Source organism: Convolutriloba macropyga, chromosome 10 (assembly GCF_964194025.1).
Source record: "Convolutriloba macropyga chromosome 10, txConMacr16.3, whole genome shotgun sequence".
Lineage (NCBI taxonomy): Eukaryota > Metazoa > Xenacoelomorpha > Acoela > Convolutidae > Convolutriloba > Convolutriloba macropyga.
Window position 1 is genome coordinate 48,409,841 of NC_134477.1, and position 25,407 is coordinate 48,435,247.

The window sequence follows — 25,407 nt, forward strand, 5'->3', positions numbered from 1 at the left end:
AAGAATTTATCGTTGTACTACAAGTTGCAAAGCGCAGCCTACTAGAACAACTGCACGACTCCAGGGTAACAGGAGGGCAATTTGCCTTACACAAGACAATCGATAGAACTCGACGACGGTTCTGATGGCCCATGATGAGAAGAGACATTGATAATTGGATCGAAAGTTGCAAACCATGTGCAGCGCGATTGACAGCTGGCAGAAATTTGAAAGCCGAGTTGCAACCAATCACAGTGGGTGTACGGTTCGCGAAAGTGGCTGCCGACATCCTGGGACCAGTAACGCGTAACCGAGACAAGGGAAACAGTTGCATCTTGGTCATAATTGATTATTTCACGAAATACGTAATCACTGTCCCTCTCTCAACAATAACAGCGGCAGATGTGGCAAAAGCATTCGTTGAGAAGTGGGTTTTGCGGTTTGGAGCCCCCGATCTGTTGCAAACAGATCAAGGAACCAATTTCTGCAGTAAACTCATGACTGAAGTGTGCACCCTCCTAAACATAGAAAGATCCCGGACATCTCCATACCACCCACAAGGAAATGAGCAAGTAGAGCGCCACAATAGAGTTCTGGCAGATGTTATCAGCAAATACTGCTCAGAAAATCCAAAGGAATGGGAGTCAATCCTCCCATACGTAGAGTTCGCGTACAACACAACTGTCCACAAGTCGACAGGAGAAACCCCTTTCTCGCTAGTGTTTGGAGACGAAGCCGTCTACCCTATTGAATTAATGTTCTCCAAGCCACCAGACACAGAACTTACAGTACACGAGCACACCCAACTTTTGGACGAGAAGTTTTGGGAAGCCCACATGTGTGCTCGTGAGACCCTAGGCGCAGTACAACAAAGACAGAAGGATAAGTTTTTCAAGAGAACGTACGGAAAACCGTACCAGAAAGACGACAAGGTGTGGCTCTTTTCCCCTCAACTGGCAAAGTCAAAGAAGTTCTACCTACCATGGAATGGCCCGTATACCGTTGTACGAAAAATTAATGAATTCAATTACGAAATTTGTTCTGAGAAGAACAAAAAGAAAAATCAGATTGTGCCTTATAACAGACTGAAGCCCTTCAAAGCACGATCAGAAAATGAAGATCAACATCTTCGTCGATCCAGGCGAATTGCAGAAAGACTAACAACTGAACGTTACGATGCGGACCATTTGCCAAGTAGCGACGATGAAGAAGATGCATTGCTGCAGCGTAATCGGAGGATCCACAGGAGAGTCAGGGAACCTGTATACGATATGTGGGACGACGATAACATTGGTGGGGACATACAAGAAATTTTTGCTGAACCACCCCAAATTATGGCTCCGATTCCAGAAAACAATGACGATAAAGCGCCAGCTACTAACGAAGTCGAGCCCGAGCAGGAGGTAACAATTGATGAAACTGGAGAGCAACCGGTGATTGTTGCAGACGAACCGAACTACATTGACAATGATTAACAACGCTGATATCAGAGAAGAACACGACGACCAGTCGACAGAATGGGACTGTAAAACTTTTATATGTTGCATGATAAATTATTATGATTACAATATCAATGCAGAATTAACGAATGCGAATATGATACTAATATTATATAGTGTAATCAATCTACATTTAAAAAAAATGAAGTAGTATTTTGAAGGCATGAAGTAGTATTATACAATGTGGTAGGTCAAAGTAACCAGCCAATCACAAACAGTACCAATCCTATAGTTTTCAACTTGAATAGTATAAATAGCGGGCCTTTTCCTTTCAAAATCATATTTCTGGGTTACTTTGTCTTGGCTTTACCTCTTATCCTGCCTGATAAAACATTGTGAGTGCTAAAATGCTGCGAATTCTTCTCATATACTGGCTGATTCTCTTCAAACCTGGTGACTTCCTTCAATACGATTGGCTAGAAGCAGAAGTGGTGTTCATCCCAGATACGACGGTGTTTGTGGCCTCTTCTTTCAAGACGATGAGATTGTTTGTACCCTTTCCAGAACTCCCACGCATCGACGTTATCCAACTACAACTCGCAAGACTAAACCTCACACAGGATGTGACCAAACAATGGGACGGAAACTACAAAGGACGCATATGCTCTTCCACGGTTGTCACGGAGAGTTACGGAAACTTGACTGCTAGTGCTGTTATTGAACTAGAAAACGATATCAACGACTCCAACAGGATTATCAGCTATTCAAGGACCGGATGTCATTGTTTAGCAACCATTCTAATGTTATATATGAGGAAACGAGTCAAAAGAGACAAGTCAACGTGCTAGTGGCGGCAGGAGCGGCACTCATCCTGGGTCCGAAGCTGGAGGCATTAGGCTGTAAACTCTTCTCTATATTTGGTTTATGCAAATCAAAAGAAGCAAGGCACATAGAGAAACTGCATGAAGAAAACAAGAGAAACAAGTGGAACGTGGACTGGCTAAACATTCAAACGGGAAGTGCAGTCAAAATTCTGAGTGCTGAGGAGCTCGCTACGCGCACTCGTGTCGAGACCATCAGGAACAATACCGACAGAAACTTAGAGTTGCTTGTCACCAAAATCAATGAGATGGGGAAAGAGTGGGAACGCATGGGTGGTTGGGGGTGCAGGATAACCCAAGCGTATCGAGATGGGCTGAAGGTCAACTTGCAGATCGAGAATCTGCTAAGAATTATATCCGAACTACAGGGGCAAGTTCTCTTTGCACGTGCCATTGTGACCAACCTGGGATATGTGCTAAGCGTGCCCTAGTTTCTTTAACCAAAGGGCTATTACCGGCCAGCTTGTTACCGCCACCGCAAATTAGGGACATTGTGTCAAAGATGGAACAAACGGGATTGTTCCCCGCAATCAGCAAGAGCGAGATGTCTGCATATTACGAATTCGAACTTGTAAAAAGCGCCGAAATAACATCCAAAGGACTCCATATTGAACTCGAAATTCCATTTCATTACACCTCCCCAAAATACCAAGTCTTTCGAACTGTGGCAATTCCACAACCACTGAACAGCAGAAAGACGGCAACAGTTTATGATTTTCAGAAAGAGTACTTTGTCTTCTCCCCACGGCAAGAATTCTTTGGGGAATTGGATAGATCTGAATTAGTCAAATGCCATGGTACTGACCGTCTTCGGTTCTGCAAAAATCCGTTTGCTCTAACAATATCAGCGAAGAGCTCGTGTCTTAGCGGCCTCTTTTTTGACCAAAATTGACGCGATGAAATTGTGTCTACAGAAAATAATCCCGCTGCCGGCCAACCCGTCAGCCCAATACCTGAAGCGATCTGTGTTTCTTCTGCAGTCGGAACACAACAATTATCATCTTCTAAACGTAACAATGGACACCCGAGCAGGCCAAATACCTGGCTGTAGAGTTTGTTTGCTGCAACCACCCTGCAATGGTCATCTAGAACTCCCTAGTGGTGGTCTAATCCTTCATCCGGAACCCGAGGTGTGCAGTGTTGACACAGGAAAGATAACAAACATTCAACTACCTGCGATCCTACAGGAAATTTTTGATCACGTGAAAAAACAATTCACATTGGCACCAGCCCCCGAAAAAGATCATATGAAATCGGAGATCTTCAAAGCCGTCAAATTGACACCTAACCATCTACCGGACGAAAATATTGATGCCGAAAAACTACTTCAATTGGCAGAACCCTTCATACAGCATCAAAAAATGCAACGTCAGGACTACAGCGAGAAGCTTATGCAACACGGGATAGTTCCCTTCAACAGTTTTTTATTCCTCGCTATCCTGTTGGCAGTTGGTTTGGGTGTTGCTTGTGGTCACTAGAAGCTGCTGGGAAGACTTCGGCGGTTTCTTGCGAATAAACTTAAACAAGAGTCACCGGCAGTAGAAGGAGTCCCACTCAGCAAAAGTAATGAGAAGGAAGAACCTGTAGTTGAACTGCCTGCAGGGAAGCTAGACTTCTACCCAAAGATCTAAATTTTTACATTTGCTTAATTTATATTTGCTTGATTACTGCTATTCAGGAGAATAGCAAGACTAGATGAGAGGTATGTAAGATTGAATAATAGACGCAATTTAGGACTAAAAAAATTGTCGTATAGCCTCAAATATTAAAATAAGAATTATGCCTGAGACAAGCGCTATTCTCTTGACTAAGGGAATAAATTAAAAGAAGATTAATTCACCAACATATATGAAAAAAGTATATTTATATACAGTCTACAATTGTCTTTTAAGTTTTGTTTTTAATTTACTACTGACCCAATGATCTTGCTGATTTCTTGCTCCGTTGATTGTCTCCATTCGTAGTTGATCCAAGATCCACCAAATCGTCAAAGTTGATAAACCAAACAAAATTTATAAGCAAATACTGAATAGGAGATGTAGTTTGAATTTAGTCACAAAAGTTAGCACGGAACCGAGGCTCAGGTGGTTGATTACACCGTAAAACAAACTATATTACCCTTTTTAATGAAGTACCAATTTCATAGCCCTCATTTAGTAGAAACACATATGTGCAATTTGTTGAAAATAATTTACTTGAAATATGAGTATGTGATTCTGAAAAAATCTGTATGCATGAACAAAATAGGAAAGGATGCTGAGGAGAGGGTTGGTATTTCCAAGTTCATGCTTCATGCCGTACGTATTACCAAAACAAAAGAAGCAGAGTTCTGACGTCAAGACTTTTGATTGGCTAAACTTAAGGCATATGGAAAAGTAGGATAAAAGGAGGACTCTGGAAAATTCAAAATCAGTTTTTCGGACTTTTTGGAGCTTCAACAACGGACTTGGCCCTCACTTCAGCTACCCTCTCCAGAAGACTTCAATTCAATCTTCTCGCTGCAACTCTTTTCTTCTTCCTGGTCCAGTAGCCAACAGCAGAAGTGAGGTTGCCCCCTTGCAGAGGAGAAGCACAGGACCCCGGGAGAATACCAGAAGAGCGCGAGGCTCAGCAGAAGTACTTGCTCCCGAGAACGTGTTTGAGCAGGCGATAGGCAATCTTACATATATGGTTACAGATTTTTTAATGTAATTTGATTTTACACTTACAATTGTTGTATTATGCTTCTACTACCCGATGGCCGTGAAAAAAAATACTGTTTTCATGGCTCATTTGACGTGTTTATTAGAGCACTGAACCAGATCCATGGTTTCATAGCATAATTAGTTAAAACTGCATTAAGGACCTCAAAAGTTTCTGCAATTAAGTGTTATGTTCTACTTTGATCAAACTTGGACTGATTCGAGTTGCATTATGATCAAATGTTAACAAGCTCGGAATCATTTATGACAAGAAATTTGCACGCTATTTTCGTACTTGTTTATTTGAACAGAAATCCGGCAAGTTTTTGACATTTTGATCACGCGAACTTTGAACAACCCTTGAAAGATGGTGCGTAATATTGCAAGACTTTGCGAGATTCTTACAAGATTTTGCAAAATAGCCGTCAATAATCGATTGAGGAACGACATCAACACAGCTGCTTTAAATTGTTTTTAAAGCTCCATCTTTTCTGACCCACTGCAGTGGGGTAGCAACTATATGCTCAACTGGTATTTTTTGTTCAGTCAATTTTTGCCAATCAATAAATATATCCTACATAATTGTAAGCGGGATCATTAGAAAGCTTTCGAGCGCAGAATTTCAAATTAGAAAAAGATTTTCCAGAAATTTGTTTTCTCCTAGGAGGTACGGAGGTTTAAAGATTTGAGAACGTTAGCCTAATTTCCGTTGTCCTGTTCACGTTATTCGTTATTTTTGGCTTGTTCGTTCTGTCGCGTTTGTGTTCAATTTAAAGAAAAAAGATAATCGCTAAATTGTTGGACAGAACTGTTTTGGCTTAAATTTTTGAAAATTCGACATTTTTGTTCATTAAAATTAGCAGCACATAATCTTATTTGAACCACTTTCTCCAATTTGAACGGTATTGCACTCATAAAGACTGGTAACGCAATCATTGTTTACTCGTATAAAGGTTTTCACTTCAAAGTCCTAATAAAGTGTTATGGATAATAAAGTTCCTAATAATCCTGTTCCGGATCTAACATTTTAACTTTTTTTGATACACTAAATCGATATTTATACAAAAAATGCAATATTTTTGATTCATTAAGAATTTTGTTTGCCAAAAAGTTATTAAGCATTTCCTTGATTTAACAGCAGCGCAGTGATAGCAATTACAGTTTTTTCTCATCGTTGATTTTTGCAACGAACATAGATTCGGATTGGATTTTGGGTGTGTCCTTTTTATATCATAATTTGCAATTTTTTTTCAAATACAGCAAGTCTGTTTTTTTCTGAAAAAAAGTGCAATTTTCAAATAAAGTCAGATCAACAAATTTGGTGTTTTCTAAGCGATGCTTATAATTCTGAGGGCTCAAAATAATTGTATTAAACATTTGTTTTTGAAATCTTGTGTTTTGACATAATTTGAAGGCGTTTTGCAATCTTGCGTCTGAGGTTTTTATTCAAATGTGTAATTCTGTATCTCAGGTGCTATTAAAGAAACGATCTGATGCTTACAGTTGATCAATAATAGTTTTTCGCTAGCATAACTCCATAAGTATCCAAAATTCATCATCCATATCTGATACATAAACTTTTTGGTCAAATCATCTTTTGTTTTTGCTTTTATTCGAACATATGGGGCGCCGATTTAATATTTTTTCCCTTTTTTATATCAATTGCAGACCAAACCGATTTCAAGTCAATGCTCAAATATGGAGAATTTATTTCAAAAACTCATCTGCTAATAAATGCCATTGAGCATACTTGATAATTTTAATGATAATCTCAGGGTTTTTTAACCTAAAATTGTTTGAGAATTTTTTCAGCCTATATTTGCTGTTGTTTTGCAGTCTTTTAACTTAGTCTCACAAATGACATGTGCAATTGGTTTCATTATGCAAAAAACATTTGAATTTAGTATTAAGGTTATTTTTTATGACTGCTTTTAACTAAATTTTTACAATATTTGTTTCTAGGAAACAAAAGTTTGAAGTTTGACGCTTTTAATCATATTTTCCCATCCTCTAGCTTAGCCTCGGCAAAGAGAAAGGGAGAGAGAGAGAGAGAGAGAGCGCAAAGTGAGACCCCGTTTTCTCTCAAGTGAATTAGAAATTCATCTTCATCTAGATTTTTTTTCAAATAATGGATCTTTCGCAACGACACTACGCGGTTTCATAATTTTTTTGAGTTTTGGACAATTTCTAATTTTTGAGGTTCTTTTTAGACTTTTGATGCTTCCTCTGATTATCACATAAATGACACTTTAATGGTTTTCTGATTTCTGCCTGTATTTGTAGTTATATGACATTCTCTAGAATGACAGATCACGATGGCTTCGCATGCGGGTAAAGATGAAGCCATTCAATGACTTCTGTTGATAACTGAAGGTTTTCATGATTGTAATAAAATGTTTTGAAAAAGTACAAACGTATTTTCAAATTTGCCATTTTGGTTTTCTGTCTACTTTTAAAACATGTCCCATATCTTTTATAGTGAAATGTAATTCAATTGGTTTAGCTTGTTTTTTTATCTGATGCTTCTTTGGCTTTTCCATCTTTTTTAAAAAAATGATAGATATTGGGTTTTGGCCGTAAGTAATGCGCGTTGCTTTTATTTGATTTCGTTGTTTGTCTTGTCTCATACTCTCCGCAATGGCAGGTAACATTGGACCTCTAATAGGTCATGGCTTAAATTGTATAGTGGTTTGAGCTAAATGCGGCTTTTTAAATGCATAAACCGGTCGAACAACTATGAATTTTAATTTTTTGAAGAACTATGAATTTTTGAAAGTTTCACCTCTCTCATTTGTAGACAATGTAGCCAAAATTGTGAAAAAGCGGGTCGGAAAATTTTGTGCACACACGCATAACCGTGCGCTCTGCTATATATTTTCATATGAGTGTATGGGCTTTCAAAATCAGTACTCTGCTTGTAGCATATTAATTTTATTACCTTTGTAATAAATCATATTTAGTTTTTTTTTCCTAGCAGAACAGAATCATTTATTTGCAATTACTAGAAAGGTCTTAATTTCAAAGAAGATGGATAGCGCTGGTTTGACTAACTAACCAAATTAGTCTACTACATTCTAGCAACGTTTTTTGTTACCAAAATAGGACAGTTTTAGTTATCTATAAAGCAATTGTGCATCACTTACGACAGAAATTTGAGAATAAACCTTTTGTTTTTGTTTTTTTTTTGGTTTTTCCTTTTCTTTATCCGTGCTGTGTCTCATTTCAGCATGTTATATGAACGGATTGATAGCAAGCTGAAATGATTTGAAGTGAATTTAAAAAATGCATGATTACTTTATCTGTTCAGATTTGCTTTTGGTTGTATAATTGCTTTTCCCTGCGTTGATTGCAGGTGTGTTTAGTTTATGCTTGGTTGATGATTTCCAAAAACAATTCTTTGTGAAAACAAAAGAGATGAAAATTTCAGTTTGTTTTTGTGCCGCTGTGGCAATGTAATGGCAAAAATACACTTTTATGTAAATCAACAAAAATAGCGGATTGTGTGGCAAATATTTACATGTCGGAAGTAAATATATCAAATAACAAATCTCTCTGAATCAAATTTAATTGTTTCAAAATTTGACCTCCAAAAATAAACTAAGCTGATTGCGTACATAATACAAATATAAGATATATTTTTAAATTGTGTTCGTTTTTATTATTCAATTTACATTCTGCTGTTTTTGAGGTGCTCAAAAAATGGCGTGCCCTGAAAAATAGAACTTGCTGGCTATGAAATTTTGATTTATCAGTTAGTTAGTTATATAACTGTTATAATGTACTGAATGATATAAAGTTCAATTCAAATTTCAATCCAGTTCTCAATTTCTTTGGCTTCAACATCAATAACTGTTAATCAATAACAGAGGATCCAAAAGGCAATTATAAATTACAATAGGGCCCGTTTTTGTTGTTTTGGGGGGTAATTAATCTTCAACCCATCGTGGGCCATTTTCCATTCAGTCAACGCTAAGAAACTCCGAGACAGTTTTTTTTTTCAATTTTATTCTTCTGGTCTAACAAATACCAGTATATGCGAACAACTTGACTATTATACTTACTCAATTATGACCGACGCAACCACCACCACTGCAAATTGCTCCATAAGAGAGTTCCAATGTCCCTCAGACTACAAATGCAGTGACGTAGGGTTAATATTGCCCCTCACTAACGAATCTGATTGGTCGATTGCTGTTAGAAGTGTGCTGTACTGCATAGCCATGATCTACTGTTTTGTGGGAATTGCGATTGTGGCCGATATCTTCATGTCGGCTATTGAGACCATAACATCAACAACAAGGTAAGCTAATCAAAGTTGTCAACCAACGAGAAAAAGCAAATAAGCTCTCAAAAAACAAATTAAATTATTCATTGGGTAAAATCAGCGGCAACCCAAATATTGCTTTCATACTGAAGCGATGTCTGATTAGACCGAGTTAGATTGCATTTTGTTGAATTACCAGACAATATCCGACAGTGAGCACAAAAAACGGATTAAACTGATTGATTTTGTTTTGCTCTGGCCATTATGAGAGTAAAACATGAAGATGTGATCATAATTGCGCAAATGTAATCAAATGTTCTTTTCAATCACCCTTTTGATTGCGAAAAAAACAGACTAGCAATCCAAAATACAAAAAAAGTAAAAAAAAAAACTATTGATGATAAAGCTTTTAACAATAGTATGTGTCAAAATCATGGTTAGCTATCAAGACTAAAAAAAGAAAGTTGTTGCATGGTGTGACATGTTTAAAATGTTGCAATTCAATTCAAATTCAGAGAATTTGAATTGTATTGCGGCGCTGTCGTCTTTTTCAGATCTGTTCAGATATTATCATGATTTTTGGACAAAAATTGAAGTGGCAATTTTGGTAACTCCAAAACAAGAAGTGGACCCAATGCAAATTGTTTTGCGATGCGAATTTTCTTTTTACTCTTGGTTTAAAGGTGAGCGAGATGAAAGTGTTCTATCAAAAACTCGCTCTTTTCTCGCTTGTGGTTATTGTTTACAGGTGGAATTATGAACTGACTTTAATGTTTATTATTCGATTATTTTATTGGATCTGTTTCCAAATGATTTTCAATCCATTCATAATCTATTTTAATTCTAGCTCTTTGCTTAGTAAATGAAAAGTCTCGGAATTGTAGGTGCTATGTTTTTCTTTGTTTGTTTTTAAATTGTGGCTGAAGGTAAACTTGGTTTAACAACAGAATGAGAAATAAAGCAAATTGTATATGAGTTCTTGTAAAAATTTTAGTTTACACTGTATCTGCAAGTTTACACTGTATTTGATATTGAGATATCTGGTAAGTATTGTGCCTTATGTGAAATTCACTGATAGACTAGACAAATAGCCGAGGTAATAGACAATGAAAGAAGTTGATATACAGATTTTAAACAAAACTTCATACAGTTTGATCAGAATATAGCTCATAAAAAATCAAATTTAATACTCATAAAATTAATGGAAAAGTTTTGGGAAAAGTGCATGGGAAAAATTGTGAAAATAAATGCATTTAATATTTATCAATTTGATCTAGGAGGATTGTATTATAAATGTCTCACAATATTTTAAACTAAAGTATCTTCGTTTCAATCATCTTACAATTTTCTTTGCTTTGGTAAAGGGTTAAAACTATAATAGACATTCTTAGTAAACATACTAGCTCATATGTGATGTGTATGAAGTCTTACTAGTCATACAAAGTTCATATATAATTTCCTGGATGTCATAGAGGAATTATGCAAAAGAAGTTTTTAAAGCCGAAAACTTGTATAATCTATAGTTTCGGTAGAGGGTGAAAAAGTTTCTTTGAAGTCTTACAAGGTCAGATTTGACACATAAGACATTAACTGGTGCCACAAATTTAAGTATAATTTATTCAGAAGAGACAAAATAATAAACATATTAAAAATAGATTTTGAAACTATATGCAAATGTTTTTTGCCTGTTTGCTTTTATGATTTTGACAGACTGGCTTCACAGACTCTTTTTTTATTAAGATTATATATTTACTCGTTCATTTAGCACACAAATATGCGAGAATTACTGCACTGCATTCTTTCTTAATAGCTGCAATAGTGTTAGCTCAAGTGAGCTATAATTGGTCTTGCCTTTTATTTTTTTACATCTCAAAGTCTTTGAATTGTATTTGACCTTTTAAAACATCTGTTCCCACAATTTTAATATATTTTGCAGTGATCAATGATAACAAAGACAACTAGGTGTGGTTTGAAATTAAGGCTGATTTTAAATTAGCGTGGGAAAAATATCTTTGAAGTAGTGTTTTGAAAAAGGAGTTTTTATGCTCGGGCTATCAGATATTTTCATTAATGGCATATCCATAGATGTTCCAGAGAGATATTCCACAACTTGCTTTTTGTTTTCAGTTGATATTATATGCTTCTTTTAATCACCGGTTTTGTTTTCTTTTTAGTTTTACACGGTCTTGTTTCATTTGGTCGCATTCTTATTTAGTATAACTAATGACAGTGTCCTATGTTTCTTTTTTTTTCAGGCGTAAATTAACTCTATTAAAATCGCCAGTTGACATCTTAGATTTCAATTGACATTTTTGCAACAATATTTTTCATAATCTATTGGTGAGTTTTTGAGTTTTGGTTGTCTCATTATTCTTCATCTTGCGGTCTTATACCTTAGCCTCAGTAATGACAGATTCATTTTTGCACTTGATCTCAACTAATGGTTTCAATTTTCAATTGATTTGGTTCAGAAAAAATATTTTGTGTACCTTTTGGGTTTTTACCTATTGTTTTCCGTTGTTACTTAGTCTCATAGAAACACAAAACACAGGTACCATCCTTCTTGTCATAAACATAAATAAACAGGGTTCCTGGCATAAGTTTCTAGCTAACAATTCTTTGACTTTGTGCCCCTTTTTTTCAAAAAAAATTATCAATTGATATTTGAGTTATTTCCGGATATTTTGTTTTTTTTGTTGTGCTGTTTCCTAATCTCAGTAATAATATAATTTATGGGTTACCCAGTGAGGCACGATACAATCCAATCAGTGGTTCCAGCTAATGTTTTCTTTGTTTTTAACGGCGACTTGCTTTCGAACAGATTTAGTGAGTTTTTGCTCCAAAAAGTCGAAAAAAGTGTTGTGAGATAACAGATCCTCAGAACCCTTGTTAATTTAATTTTTCTGGTTTTGGGATTGTAGAAAAAACGTTTTAATTTTTCAGGACCATCAAAGTAGCAATGATGACGCCAAACCCAGACAGTCGACAGCCCTTATCACGTGACCCCCAGCCATCAGAGACAAACAACAACAACAATCATCACTTGTCAACCTCACCTGCTGTAGATGCTACCGATAACACAACCGTAGAGTTCAAACAAGTCGAAATTAAAGTAAAACTAACTATTAAGTCTAACTTCAAGAACGTTCAAAGAGAAAATAATGATTAACTAGAGATTTAACAAAACAGGAACGATCAAAGCAGCATTTTGAAAAAGTATATTGGTCTTTTGTCGTTATTTAGGGGTCATTCCCAGTTTAGTATTCCAAAGATCATCGGGAAATACGCACTTGTGGAATTTAAAATGTCATATCGATATCTGCAGTGAAAGAACTTAAGCGCCCGATTTCCCTAAATACATTGCCATTTTTTATAAATTGCAAAGTGCATGTTTCAAGAAATGTTACGTGACTCTAGAGTCAGTTCGAAAATCTGACACATCTCAAACCACTGCGCGGTTCTCGGCGAATGACTGCAGACTCTCTGACTTCATCAGTGTATCGTAACCTATACATCTAGCATTCAATGCAGTTCAAGAACTTCTTCACAAGAAAAAAAAACCGTTCACAGTGAGTGATGTGTTTATTAGGTGTGGAATGACACAGTGGCCAATTTGACCCTGATGGCACTGGGCTCCTCTGCCCCAGAGATACTCCTGGCTATCATTGAGACCATAGGAAACGGATTCGAGTCAGGACAGCTAGGTATAAACTTACCTATACCTTCCTTATTAAATAAAAAAATTGAACAATTAATTGGCAATGAAATGAAATTCGAAGTTTCTACCTTTGAAATGGTTGACAACGAGCTCGTGACTGAATTCCAAAATTCTTTGATCGAGAGCGAAGTTTAAAAACTCTGAGCAAAAGTGAGAAATTTGCTCTATAGCTTTCATATTTGCTCATATGTATACCTCTTGCGGCGTTCACGAAGGTTAAGATTGCGAAACTCATTTGCAAAATGATTACATTTACACAAAGTCACTGAGGGCTTGGCAATTGTGGGTACTTTTTTGTTAGTACCATTGAGAAATTTTTAACTGCTGCTGCGGCCATTTAGGGCTCAAATGAGCTTTTTGCATATATTTGACAGGTCCTGCAACAATTGTGGGCAGTGCAGCATTTAATCTGCACGTGATCACCGGAGTGTGTATAGCCTCTTTGCCGAATGGGGAGAAGAAAACAATAAAGGAGGGGGGAGTGTTTGTATGCACAGCTGTCATAAGTCTACTTGCCTACTTGTGGATATACGTCATTCTAGGTAGATCTTATGAACTATGTCTAAGTCATTTATAAAAGTTCTATCAAAAATTTTTAGTTATGATAAGACACCAAGTTAAGATAAATCATCCATTTTTTTCAATCACACATTTGGACATGAACATAACATGTTATTTCATATCTGAATAATATCTATTCATATCATCTGAAAAACAGCGGAAAGCATTGCGTCAAAATATTTGGTTGTTAAATTAAATCCACTACAATACGCAAGCTGCATCTGGGAAGAAATGCTTTTTTATGATATTTCATTTAATTAATCGAAACTGCAGAACGAATCAGCTAAACTGGCCGACAGGTTTCAAATCATAGAGAGGTCAACATATGTAACAAGATCTTAATATTTGAGTGGTACCCAGGTCGAAGTGTCTGCTAATTTTTGCATTAGATATATGCGCAGAACGCTAATGTTTTAATGAAAAATTGCATTGGCGCAGACTTTTTACTAAAGAGAGTGAATTTTCATCGCATTTCGTGCATAAATTTAGCACTTTTTAGCACTTATCCTTCATAATTTTCAGCTGCGTCTGGATTGTCAAAAATTTGCTGTTTCATAGGCTTTTGCAGTTTTTTTACCGAAAACTTCGGTGTACTAGTTTAAACGTTAGTGGTAGTGTATGCTGAATTTAAAACTATAAGAATTTTTTAATGTAGGCCCCATAACTCCTGATGTAGTGGATGTGTGGGAAGCAGTGTTGACTCTGCTCTACTTCCCCCTTCTGGTAATTCTGGCATATCTGGTGGACAAGGACTTCTTCTGCTGTCGCTCTGTCATACACTCCACCAATAAAGTGGGGGTCAATCACCACACCAGTGAAAGTGGCCCCAATGACGATCAACCTCACATCACAGGTACAGAGCAGAGCAATTTTAACTGCCCTAGTTCGCATGTGGAACAAGAAAATCTGGCAAAATTGGTTAAATCAAATCGACCACGAGATCATGACAAAAACTTTCCAAATGTTTGCCAGCTTTCTCTCTATCTTTTACATAATACAGAAATTTGTGCAGTTGCAGTGCTGCAGTGCTACAAACGGCTCTATCACCAAAAACCTACAAGCGACCAGCAGTTTTCAGAATTATTTTGGCTCTATTCTTCCACAAATGAGAAGATTTTTCGACCAACTTCCACTGGTAAACTAGACAACGTTAGCTATCGGCAATATGGATTGTCGCAATCACTTTGTTTTCGTCCAATATTGGTATCCGCAAAATCCATTGGTGAGCAAAAACATAATTGGACTTTTTTCAAGCACTTTGAATGTTATCAAAGGCAGTAAAATTCTGTTTTTATTTCAACAGAACGATTATTTTCACTTAATTCAACCGTTAACTTTTTTATAGCATGCAATATAATGTGATTTTATGAAAATTGATGGGTTATGGACTTTCGCAAGCGGAATAAAAAGCGTTTTTTAACTAAGTAAAAGAATTAATTTCTCAAAAATGAGAGAATAACAAAATGATATTTTACAGTAGAATTTAGAGATTTACAAGAGAGATCTGTTTATTAGATCAAGATGGTGATTTGAATTTGGGGATGAAAAAGGACTCAAAAATCAGCTGTATATATACCCATTATCAGTGTGAAAAAATCAAGATACAAAACTAATCTTAGCACCTTGATTTATAGTGGGGGTCGCAAAGGTTACCAAATATGGTTTGCTTCTGCAAATCAGTCGCAAAGGGAACCATAAATGGAATGCATTTGCACTTTTCTAAGAATTCATTCACACTTCCGGAGATATCATCATCATTTAATACATGCTGGGAAGATTTTACATCACCTAATCTAACTCTAATAATAGTTATCTAGATTCGCCAATTTGAACCGAATATTGATTCTCAGCACCATTTCTTGACGATTCATTTATATGATTTCTTTGATCGAAGTCATATTGCTTGTCTTTCTAATCTGGTAAGTCAAACTTTCTTTCTAATTCTCACTAAGTTTAAGACTATAGTTTGATCGATATTCTAACACCCCCACTCAGACTTGAGCTGATTGCGTAGAGTCTGTTCCCATCAAAGCTGCTCTGAATGTTTCCACTTTGGAAACGGGTAAGGACTTTGTGAAGATGTCCGCTGCCATTTTGTCTGTAGGAACGTAATGAATTGAAATAGTCCCATCCTCCGTCTTGTCACGAATGAAGTGGAACTTTGTCTCGATGTGCTTGCTCCTCTTGTGCATGACTGGGTTTTGGCAAAGTCTGATACAACTTTGGTTGTCCTCTCCAATTGCTATTGGACGTTTATGTTGGATGCTGAAATCCTCTAGAAGATGTTTCAGGTAGAGTGCTTCCTGAACTGCTGCTGCCATGCACTGATATTCTGCTTCTGATGAAGAAAGAGCAACTGTGGCCTGCTTCTTGACACCCCAGCTGAGTGCTGCGCCACGTCCGTTGAGCTAGAAGCAATAGCCCGTTGTTGATTTTCTGTCGTTCACGTCTCCAGACCAGTCTGCATCACTTTCCCCCACTAAATCATAACTAGCCTCTTTTGTGTAAGTAAGTTTTAAAACTTTTGAACCTTGAAGATATCGCAGAAGTCGTTTTCCGCACATCCAGTGTTGATTGGTAGGTGCATTCATGTGTCTGGACAGAATGTTGACTGTGAACATGATGTCTGGCCTCGTCTGTTTGGCCAGATACAGAAGTGATCCAACCAAGCTTCTGTAGATCCTCTGGTCCACTTCTTCGTCTCCGTTCTGTGCTGTCTGAAGTTTCAAATTCAAATCAGCTGGAGTTCTTGAGGGTTTGCATTGATCCATTTGAAACCGCTCAAGCATTGTTTCTATGTAGCGTTCTTGGTCGACTGTGACTTTGCCCTCTTCTCGTCTGATTCTTAGACCCAGAAACCTGTGTAGTCTCCCTCTGTTTACCATGTGAAAGGTTGCTTCTAGTGCCTTCTTGACATCAGAGACCACTGTCAAACTTCTTGATGCTACTATGATGTCGTCAACCCAGACCAAGATGAAGGTGTGATCCTCTGCCTCTGATCTTGCAAACAAGCAGTGATCGTTCCTGCTTCTGGTGAACCCCTGTCTCAGTAGGAAGTTTGCCAACTCTTTGTACCAGTTGTTAGCAGCCTGTTTCAAACCATAAATTGATTTATTTAGTCGACATACTAACTTCTCCCCATGTGATCCGCGTTTTACAAACTCCTGTGGCTGTTCCAGATACACTTCTTCCTCGATTGGTGAGTGCAGGAAAGCAGTCTTGACATCAAATTGGTGCATCACATGGCCCTTCTTCGCTGATAGCTGAAGTAGAATCCTGAATGTCTCCGGCTTACAGGTAGGCGCAAAAGTCTCAAAGTAGTCCAGTCCTTCCACTTGTTTGAAGCCTTTTGCCACATAGCGCGCTTTGTATTTGTCCACTTGACCACTGGGTCCCAATGTCACTTTGTAGACCCATTTGCCCGGTATGACGTCACTGTTTGTGGGTGGTCTCACTAGGTTCCAAATCTCGTTGTCTTGGAGTGCCTTGACCTCGTCCTCCATTGCCCGGTGCCACTGGTCCCAATCGTCACCTTGCTTGGCTTCGTAGACTGTTTTGGGTTCCACATAGTCGCCCTCAGTCACAGCAAGATGGGTCCTGACTTCTCCAAAAAATTGCGGAACATTCCTTGCTCGTGTCCCTCGTCTGAGCTCTGCTCTCTCCGCGTGTTCCAGTGCATCTTCATTGAAGCCAACTGTCTCTAACTGTGAGAAGTCTTGTGTGTCACTGTCTTCCAGTGAATCTCAGTCTCTGTGACTACCTCTTGTTGCAGTAGATTCTTCATCTAGTGCTGTTTCTCCAACATCCGAGGCCTCTCGTCTCAGTGTTGTTTCTTGAGTATTCACGCTCCCTGCGTCATGCCACTCCTCCTTTATTGCAGTAGATGTGTCCTGTCGTTCTCTGTTGTCATCGTCTTGAGGACCATCATCTGGGTGCCAGATTCCCAGTTCCGACCCATCATCTAGTAGGTCAGCCGTTTCTTTGTTATCAGGGATTGAGCCCACTTCAGACTCCTTGATGATCACATCTCGAACTGCCATCACCTTGCGTGTGTTGGGTATGTACACCAGGTATCCGTTTTCTCCTTCAGTGTAACCCACAACCTTTCCTTCCAGTGCCTTGGGTTCAAGTTTGCTGACTTCTCTGTCCCTCTTCCCCATGAAGACTGTGCAACCAAAAATAGATAATTTACTAATTGGAAGCTTAGGTTTTACACCTCTCATCAGCTCCGCTGGACATTTTTCTTCTCCTCGTCTCACAACCAAGTTTCTGATTCTTGCTGCGTGAAGAATTGCTGCTCCCCACATCACCTTGAGAAGTCCTGAGTCAATGAGCAAACATCTTGCCATCTCCAGCAGTGTCCTGTTGCATCTCTCAGCTAACGCATTCTGTTTTGGCGTCTCTGGTATGGTCTTTTCCTGTAGAATGCCTACATCTAAGCAGTACGTCTTGAACTGCTCTGAGAGAAACTCCTTCGCATTGTCTTGCCTCATCTTCTTGGGCGTCCCCACACTGAGAACAAATTTCTTCAGGCTGGAAAGTGCTTCACTCTTTGCCTTAAGCAAGTCCACAAACACAAATTTCGTGTACTGGTCTGCAAACACAATGCAGAACCGGAACCCTGACAGTGACTCTACTCTGAAAGGTCTCATCACGTCTGTGAACACCCTCTCCAGCTTCTCTTCTGCTTGGGTCTCTGCCACTCTTGGTACTGGAGTCTTTGTGATCTTGGCCAATGCACACACATTGCATACATCATCGAGTTCCCCCACTGTCTCTGGTGCATTCCTGACCCACATCCGCTTGATTCAAATGACCCAATCGTCTGTGCCACTTTCTTGCACTGTCAAGTTTTACGCTGTTGGAACTCATCTTGAATTCTAGAACGCTGCAGGGTAAGTAAAACAAATTATTCTCTTGTGTTAGTTTTACCCGAGTTCCCTTCTGGAGTTTCATGCAGCTGTTTCCTCTCTCGAAAGTGAAGCTATGTCCCCACTCCGTGCATCTTGAGACTGATAGGAGGTTTGAAGAATAGTCCGGCACACACAGAACATTTTTGAGTTCGCATTGGAATTCCCCTTTGTTTGAGGGTATGCTGATCCTCACACAGCCTCTGCCCACCACTCTGGAAGCCTCTCCGTTGGGATTTCTGACCACTGATTGAATGAGCACAAAGTCCAGAAACGCATCGATGTTCGTCACTATGTGATCTGTACAACCACTCTCCACTAGCATGCCTGCTGTCTTCCACTGGGTAAGAGCTGCCCAGCATTCCTCGTCTGGTGTAGCCAATGTTGGACCCATTGCCACTGACTCATGTTTGCCTCCATCTCTTTGTCTCATGCATGCCCTGTCTAGGTGACCCTTCTCACCACACTTGCTGCATTGTGCTGTCTTCTTCTTCCTGCAGTCCTTGGCAAAGTGTCCATGGATCCCACACACAAAGCAGTTTCCTTTCTTGGGTCACTTCTTGAAGTCACGCTTCACTGCCATTGCCACTGAACCACTTTTTCCCTTGTGTCTATGCACCGTGCTCTCATGAAAGTTCTGCAGCCTTTTCCTCAACTCTGTGAAGTTCGTTGCCGGGTTGAAGCTTTCCTGTATAACAAAACTTTCATACCTCATTGGCAGACCATTGAGGACCAAGGCGTTGAAGAGGGTCTCCGAGACTGCTTCCCCTGCTTCTTGTAGCCTTGTGAGCATCTCCTGTCCTCTGATGAAGAAGCTGTCCAAACCCTCAGAATCCTCGAGCTGCAGTCGAGCAAGCTGTGCCACTAAAGTCACCACTGTCGGCGTCTCCACACTCTGAAATCTCTCCTGCAAAAACTTCAAGCCTTTGCTCCATCTCCAATGCCATCATCTCCCACACAGTCATGTCTCATCAGCATGAGGGTTGTTGCATCTAGAGTCAGTGCCAGATGGCATCACACATTGTTCCGTTTCTCCTTGATGTCTGCAACTTCCTTCTCATATGCATCCTTCAGCACATTGTGGTTCTTCTTGTCATCATTGTTTGCCCCATTGGCCAGTGACTCAGGCTCATTGGGTTGCTCCTCTGTCCCCAGTAGTGATTTGTAGAGTCCCTTCGTCTGCATCATCGCCACAAATCTTGTGCTCCAGATTGGAAAGTCCTGTGCCTTTCCTGTGTAGGTCAGCAGCTTCACTGTCTGTTGATCCATTGAAGTTTGAACAGGCAAAACAATTGTGAAAAGAAAAGGTACTAAGCAGAAAATGATTATGACTGTCAACAACAAATTGGTTTTCCAATATTGGTATCCGCAAAATCCATTGGTGAGCAAAAACATAATTGGACTTTTTTCAAGCACTTTGAATGTTATCAAAGGCAGTAAAATTCTGTTTTTATTTCAACAGAACGATTATTTTCACTTAATTCAACCGTTAACTTTTTTATAGCATGCAATATAATGTGATTTTATGAAAATTGTTGGATTATGGACTTTCGCAAGCGGAATAAAAAGCGTTTTTTAACTAAGTAAAAGAATTAATTTCTCAAAAATGAGAGAATAACAAAATGATATTTTACAGTAGAATTTAGAGATTTACAGGAGAGATCTGTTTATTAGATCAAGATGGTGATTTGAATTTGGGGATGAAAAAGGACTCAAAAATCAGCTGTATATATACCCATTATCAGTGTGAAAAAGTCAAGATACAAAACTAATCTTAGCACCTTGATTTATAGTGGGGGTCGCAAAGGTTACCCAATATGGTTTGCTTCTGCAAATCAGTCGCAAAGGGAACCATAAATGGAATGCATTTGCACTTTTCTAAGAATTCATTCACACTTCCGGAGATATCATCATCATTTAATACATGCTGGGAAGATTTTACATCACTTAATCTAACTCTAATAATAGTTATCTAGATTCGCCAATTTGAACCGAATATTGATTCTCAGCGCCATTTCTTGACGATTCATTTATATGATTTCTTTGATCGAAGTCATATTGCTTGTCTTTCTAATCTGGTAAGTCAAACTTTCTTTCTAATTCTCACTAAGTTTAAGAATATAGTTTGATCGATATTCTAACAAAAATTAAGGCTTATTTCTGGTTCAAAACACTCTAGAAAACTGGTCAAAGAGATCTTCAACTCAACTGTGCAGACAGCGGTTCTTAAATTGTTAGCAGCCACTCATTTCTTAACCTAATAAGTAAATGACAAAATTTGGAATCTGGTGAGTGCAGTCGTTCAACAAAACAAGAGGAAGCCATAAAACAAATAAGATAACTTGTGCAACTGTTTCAAAACAAATGAAATAGCAGACATGAAATAGCGTTGCTTACAGTTGAAATTTGCTGTTGTAAAATGTTTTCTTAAAATTGACAATTAGACAGTGGATGGAAAAACAACCGGTGCTGCAGCGGAACCGCAATTCATATCACAGAAAAGGATAATCTGTATAGTTCCACGTAGAAACCTAAAAAATGAAAATCGACCAACTACGCAAAACTGAAATTGCAACATTTTATCCAAATTTTTTTAAAGCAGGCAACTTTTTGTTCTTTCTTTGTTTTTATAAAACATTCTCTGTTTATGAAAATTTTGTTGACATGTGAAATATTGCCTTTATTTCTGCTTCTGAATTTTTGACGCCATAAAAATCTCAATAACCAAAACATTCACTCAACTGAGCAATATGAGCAATAAGAGAGCTACAATTGCACGTGATGTGCGTTGTTTATCCACAGTTGTTTCTGATCACTAGAAAAGTTGTTTTATATTTGATGACTTGTTATTTTTAGGAACTGATTTTCCGCTTTCGAAAAATACTGTTGGAAATACTGTTAAAATAGAACAAAAAAATTGTTAGGATCCCACTCAACTGAATTTTAACCAAATCAAAGCTAAATAAAAAACAAACAGCATAAAAATAAATTGAGATATCAATACATGCATTCAAAACTCATACTTTAATACTTAGTATTCCTCAATTTATATTTGCTGACAGACTTTGCTCTACAAGTTTTTTATTGGTCTCAAACAAAGAAACAAAGTTTGTTGCAAATAATTTGGCCCTGGATTTTAAAAGCAATTCTTCGTCTGATCGTTTTCAACTTTTGTCCTCAAAGTCGAGTTGAACAGTTAGGGCAGCAGGGCATTATGTGGCTGATCAACTCTTTTAGAGCTCATGTTTTTTTTAGTCTGTAAGTATTCGATTCATCTAAACTGTTGTGAGCAGATAACTTCATGGCGCGAGGGGTCCTAATCTTAAAAGTTTGACACACCTCTCCTCGGTCATCCCCAGACAACCCAAATACAACGGTCACCTTTGTCCACCCTCCTCCACCTGGCGGTTTGGACTCTCTCTCTCTCTCTCTCTCTCTCTCTCTCTCTCTCTCCCTATCTCTCTCTCTCTCTCTCTCTCTCTCTCTTTCTGCTGTATGCGACTAAAATAACAAGTCAACAGTAAATTTGCTTCAAAAAAACTGAAAGTTTCTTTAGTGAAAGATGATTTTTTCTCAAACTTTTTCGGTTATTTTGTTTCAACTCGTAGCCAAAAATGTCTGCCCTATTGCAGAGACAGCTTGCAAAGAAATTTTTTTAAACAAAAATTTATTTTTTTCTTGAATAGGCTTTGATACACAAAAATATATAACGAAACCTATAAACATGTATATCAATATAGACATCAGATAAAAAGTTTTGCACACCTAGCTTTTATAATCTGTATTTCGAGCTTAATTTGATGACAAGATCTGGCATTGTGAACAATTATGCTTCTCATTAATTATTTTGTAAGATTTGGCAAAAATGCGACAAAAATTTTTTAATGGAGCGTGTTACAAAGTCTTTATTCGAAAACATATTGATTTTTTATATTAATTTGAGGACAAATTTTCTCATTTGCCCATGAACTCCAACCTTATTTTGCTCTTGTTTGCTCAGAGCACTACAGCTTAGATATCGATATGGTGGAAATAACTTAATCTGATCTGTTGAAATCAAGTGAAAAATCAACAGAGCGTTTAATTCAGATCAGATCACAAAAAAGTGTATATATTTTATATAATCAGATTACTGATTGTTCCGACCCCACTTGTGGGGGAAGGAACTATATAATCAAATGGGTTTTTTGTTCAGACAATTTTGGCCGATCGATATATTCATCGTAGAGAAATGCCAGTGGTATCATTAAAAAGCTCTTCCCGCGTGGAGTTCGAAAATAAAAGGATTTTTTGTTGGTTTCGTTTTATTCGAGGAGTTATCGAGGTTTAAATTTTTGTGTGAACAAGTGGTATTTGGCATGATTTTGTTCACTTTTAGGGGTATTTTCGTTCAAATTAAGATTTTGTCTAATAAATTAGTAATTCAAAATTAAATTTCACGCCACAAAATGGATCAGTTTTTCGTCTCTAGTAGACCAAAGGCAATAAATAGACTGGTTCTCATAGTGATCTTTACTATAAAAAAATCGAATTCTAATTGATAGCTCCTTTTTTAGAAAAAGTTTTATGTTTTTTTTGTTTTTCTAAGTCACCTAGAGCCTAGTCACTGTTCACATCGAGGTTCCATTGATGACAAACCTCCTTTACAGTCAAATGGAGCCCAAGGAACAAAATTTTCTTTCAAGGTCAAACTCGGCTCTGAGTTTTCGAAATTTTAATGGAAATTTTGATTTTTGTTTTTTAAGTTTTACAAATTTTTGGAGTCCTATGGCGTAAAATCGTTGACTAGAAGTGCAATAGGTTTCGTAATGAGCATTAAGTGAACTATCTACTGCTTTAAATGGACAGCTAACGGCTGTTAAGACTTTAAAAAATATTCGGAATTTTTTCTCAGCGTTAACCAACCATAAACCTATTTTCGTGAATTGTAAGTCAGTCTCAGTAATTACATGAACTTTTTCCTTCCTACTGAATGATTTCGTTATAAGTTAACGATTTTTAAGACTTTTGAAATTGTTTGGTTTAAAAATGTTGATTGATTTTTGAATTTCGCCTCTCTCATCTTTTTTTATTTTACTTGTTACCTCATTAAGGAGAAGTCCAGCTGCTGTATAATTAAGATAAAAGAAGTTTGTGCAGTTAGGGTTGCATTTTGACATTGTTTGACATTATTTTGACATTTTCGCTGCATTGTTTCTTCTCTTTGTCGACTTGTTGCCTACTCTCATTAAGGAAAATTGCGATCTGCTGTATAGTTAGGAAAAAGTATGTTTGTGAAGTTATAATTTTATTTGATTACATTTTGACGTTGTTACTAGGTGTCTTTAATTTTAGATATTGAGTTTTTGTCTTGAAGTTTTTGTTTCTGCTTATTTTGTTGTTTATGTTTTTTCTCGTAGTCTTTTTAATGGCAGGTCTTGTGAGTGTTTTAATGAGGCATGGCATCATGTAATTCAATTATTAGTTAGGTTTTGTAAAGAGTTTTTTGAACTCAAACATCTGTTTTTGTTATCTCTTCATTTGGTTGACAATTAAGTCAAAAATGTAGATGAGCTCGGGTCGGAACATCATGTGCCAACGCACATTAACGAGCCTCCTTGTTTATTTTCACTTTTCAGCTATGAGCTGCTCTCCTCTCAGTAAGTTGTTGATGAAAGAGAGATTGAGTTTTAATTTTTGTGTGTTTTTTTTGCTCTTGCTAGAATGAAACAAATCTAAATTATTGCGGTGAATTAAAATAGCGTTGATTGTAGAACTGCGAAATTAAACTTTTGGAATGAGTATTTAGTAAATTTTACTTTTCGATCGGGTTTGTTTCTTAGTTGGGTTTCGTGTCCATCGAGTTGGGTGTCCAACCTCAAAAATTTCTTATTTCTCAATCCAAACACGCAATATCATGAAAATGTGTACTGAAATTTTTTCCAAACGACGCGCAATTAATCCAGCTAACTGTTTTAGCCGATGGCTTGTACCTTTCAATGCCCGCACCCCAGCACTTGGGCAAACGAATGAGTGTGGACAAGACCAAAGTGGCCCAAATGATGAAAGACGTTGATGGTAAGATAATACGTCATCATGACGTCATCAGATAGCAGTTGATCAAAATGAAAAAAAAAATGAAACAAGAACAATGAAACCTCGGATTTGCAGAGCATTGCCAAAACCATTTTTTCTCTTCAATGAACAATTTTTTCATAACTTTGTGAACAAAATTTATTCTTTACTTTCGTACTCATTAAAGAGGGAAACATGGGTTCCGAAATTCGATCATTTTCTCAGTCCCCATAAAATAAGCAGTTGGCAACTCTGATTAGCCTCTGAGTTAGTAATTTTTAACAGATGTTTGATCCTGAAATTCCACTGAAAATCGAACATGGGATCTTCTCAGTTCTAAAATTTTACGAAATTGTGAGATGATCTCATTTACATATCTTCTGTTCAGAATTCTTTCTGAATCGGTACTGGACAGTTAATTTTCCACTGAAATTAGACTGAATCGGTTAAAATGAAGTTAAGATGAAAACTATAGGGGCCGCTAAAAGTCAAAGAAAGATACCTTCCCGGATCTGACTTGCATGCTAATTCAGAAATGAAACATTGGTTTTCAATCATGCATTTTAAGCATGATCATAAACTTTTCATGTCAAAAAATAGGATGCTCGGCATGCTTTTTCAGTTTAAAATAAGGACTGAAATGTGCTTTGTAGAATCTGTGAGCACAAAATTCAGCAAATATCTCAATATATTAATATAGTTAAGTTCATAACCTTGAACCTAATTATATTAAAATATTAAGATATTAATGACATTTTCAGAAAAGAACCTGACAGCCGAGGAGGCAGCAGCTCTTGTGGCTCACAAGATACACGAGGAACGCCCTCTTAGCAGAGCTTATCACAGGGCATCACGACGTAGCATCACACGGTAGGAGCCAATAGTGGCAGTTGGGACATGAAATTAGTATACTACTTCCG

At 37.5% G+C, this 25,407-nt stretch overlaps 1 protein-coding gene across 1 annotated transcript in view; it reads left to right on the forward strand.

Annotated features, from left to right (window-relative positions):
• The first annotated feature begins 8,327 nt into the window (after nucleotides 1-8,327).
• The window catches only part of LOC142348178 (sodium/calcium exchanger 3-like), a 69,213-nt gene continuing 52,133 nt past the window's right edge, over nucleotides 8,328-25,407 (forward strand). The window contains exons 1-7 of the mRNA XM_075399419.1: nucleotides 8,328-9,280; nucleotides 12,188-12,356; nucleotides 12,834-12,948; nucleotides 13,337-13,504; nucleotides 14,179-14,376; nucleotides 24,392-24,490; nucleotides 25,249-25,357. Of these exons, the coding sequence (XP_075255534.1) occupies nucleotides 9,048-9,280; nucleotides 12,188-12,356; nucleotides 12,834-12,948; nucleotides 13,337-13,504; nucleotides 14,179-14,376; nucleotides 24,392-24,490; nucleotides 25,249-25,357 (1,091 nt within the window). The 5' untranslated portion in view covers nucleotides 8,328-9,047. The remainder of the gene's footprint in view (nucleotides 9,281-12,187; nucleotides 12,357-12,833; nucleotides 12,949-13,336; nucleotides 13,505-14,178; nucleotides 14,377-24,391; nucleotides 24,491-25,248; nucleotides 25,358-25,407) is intronic.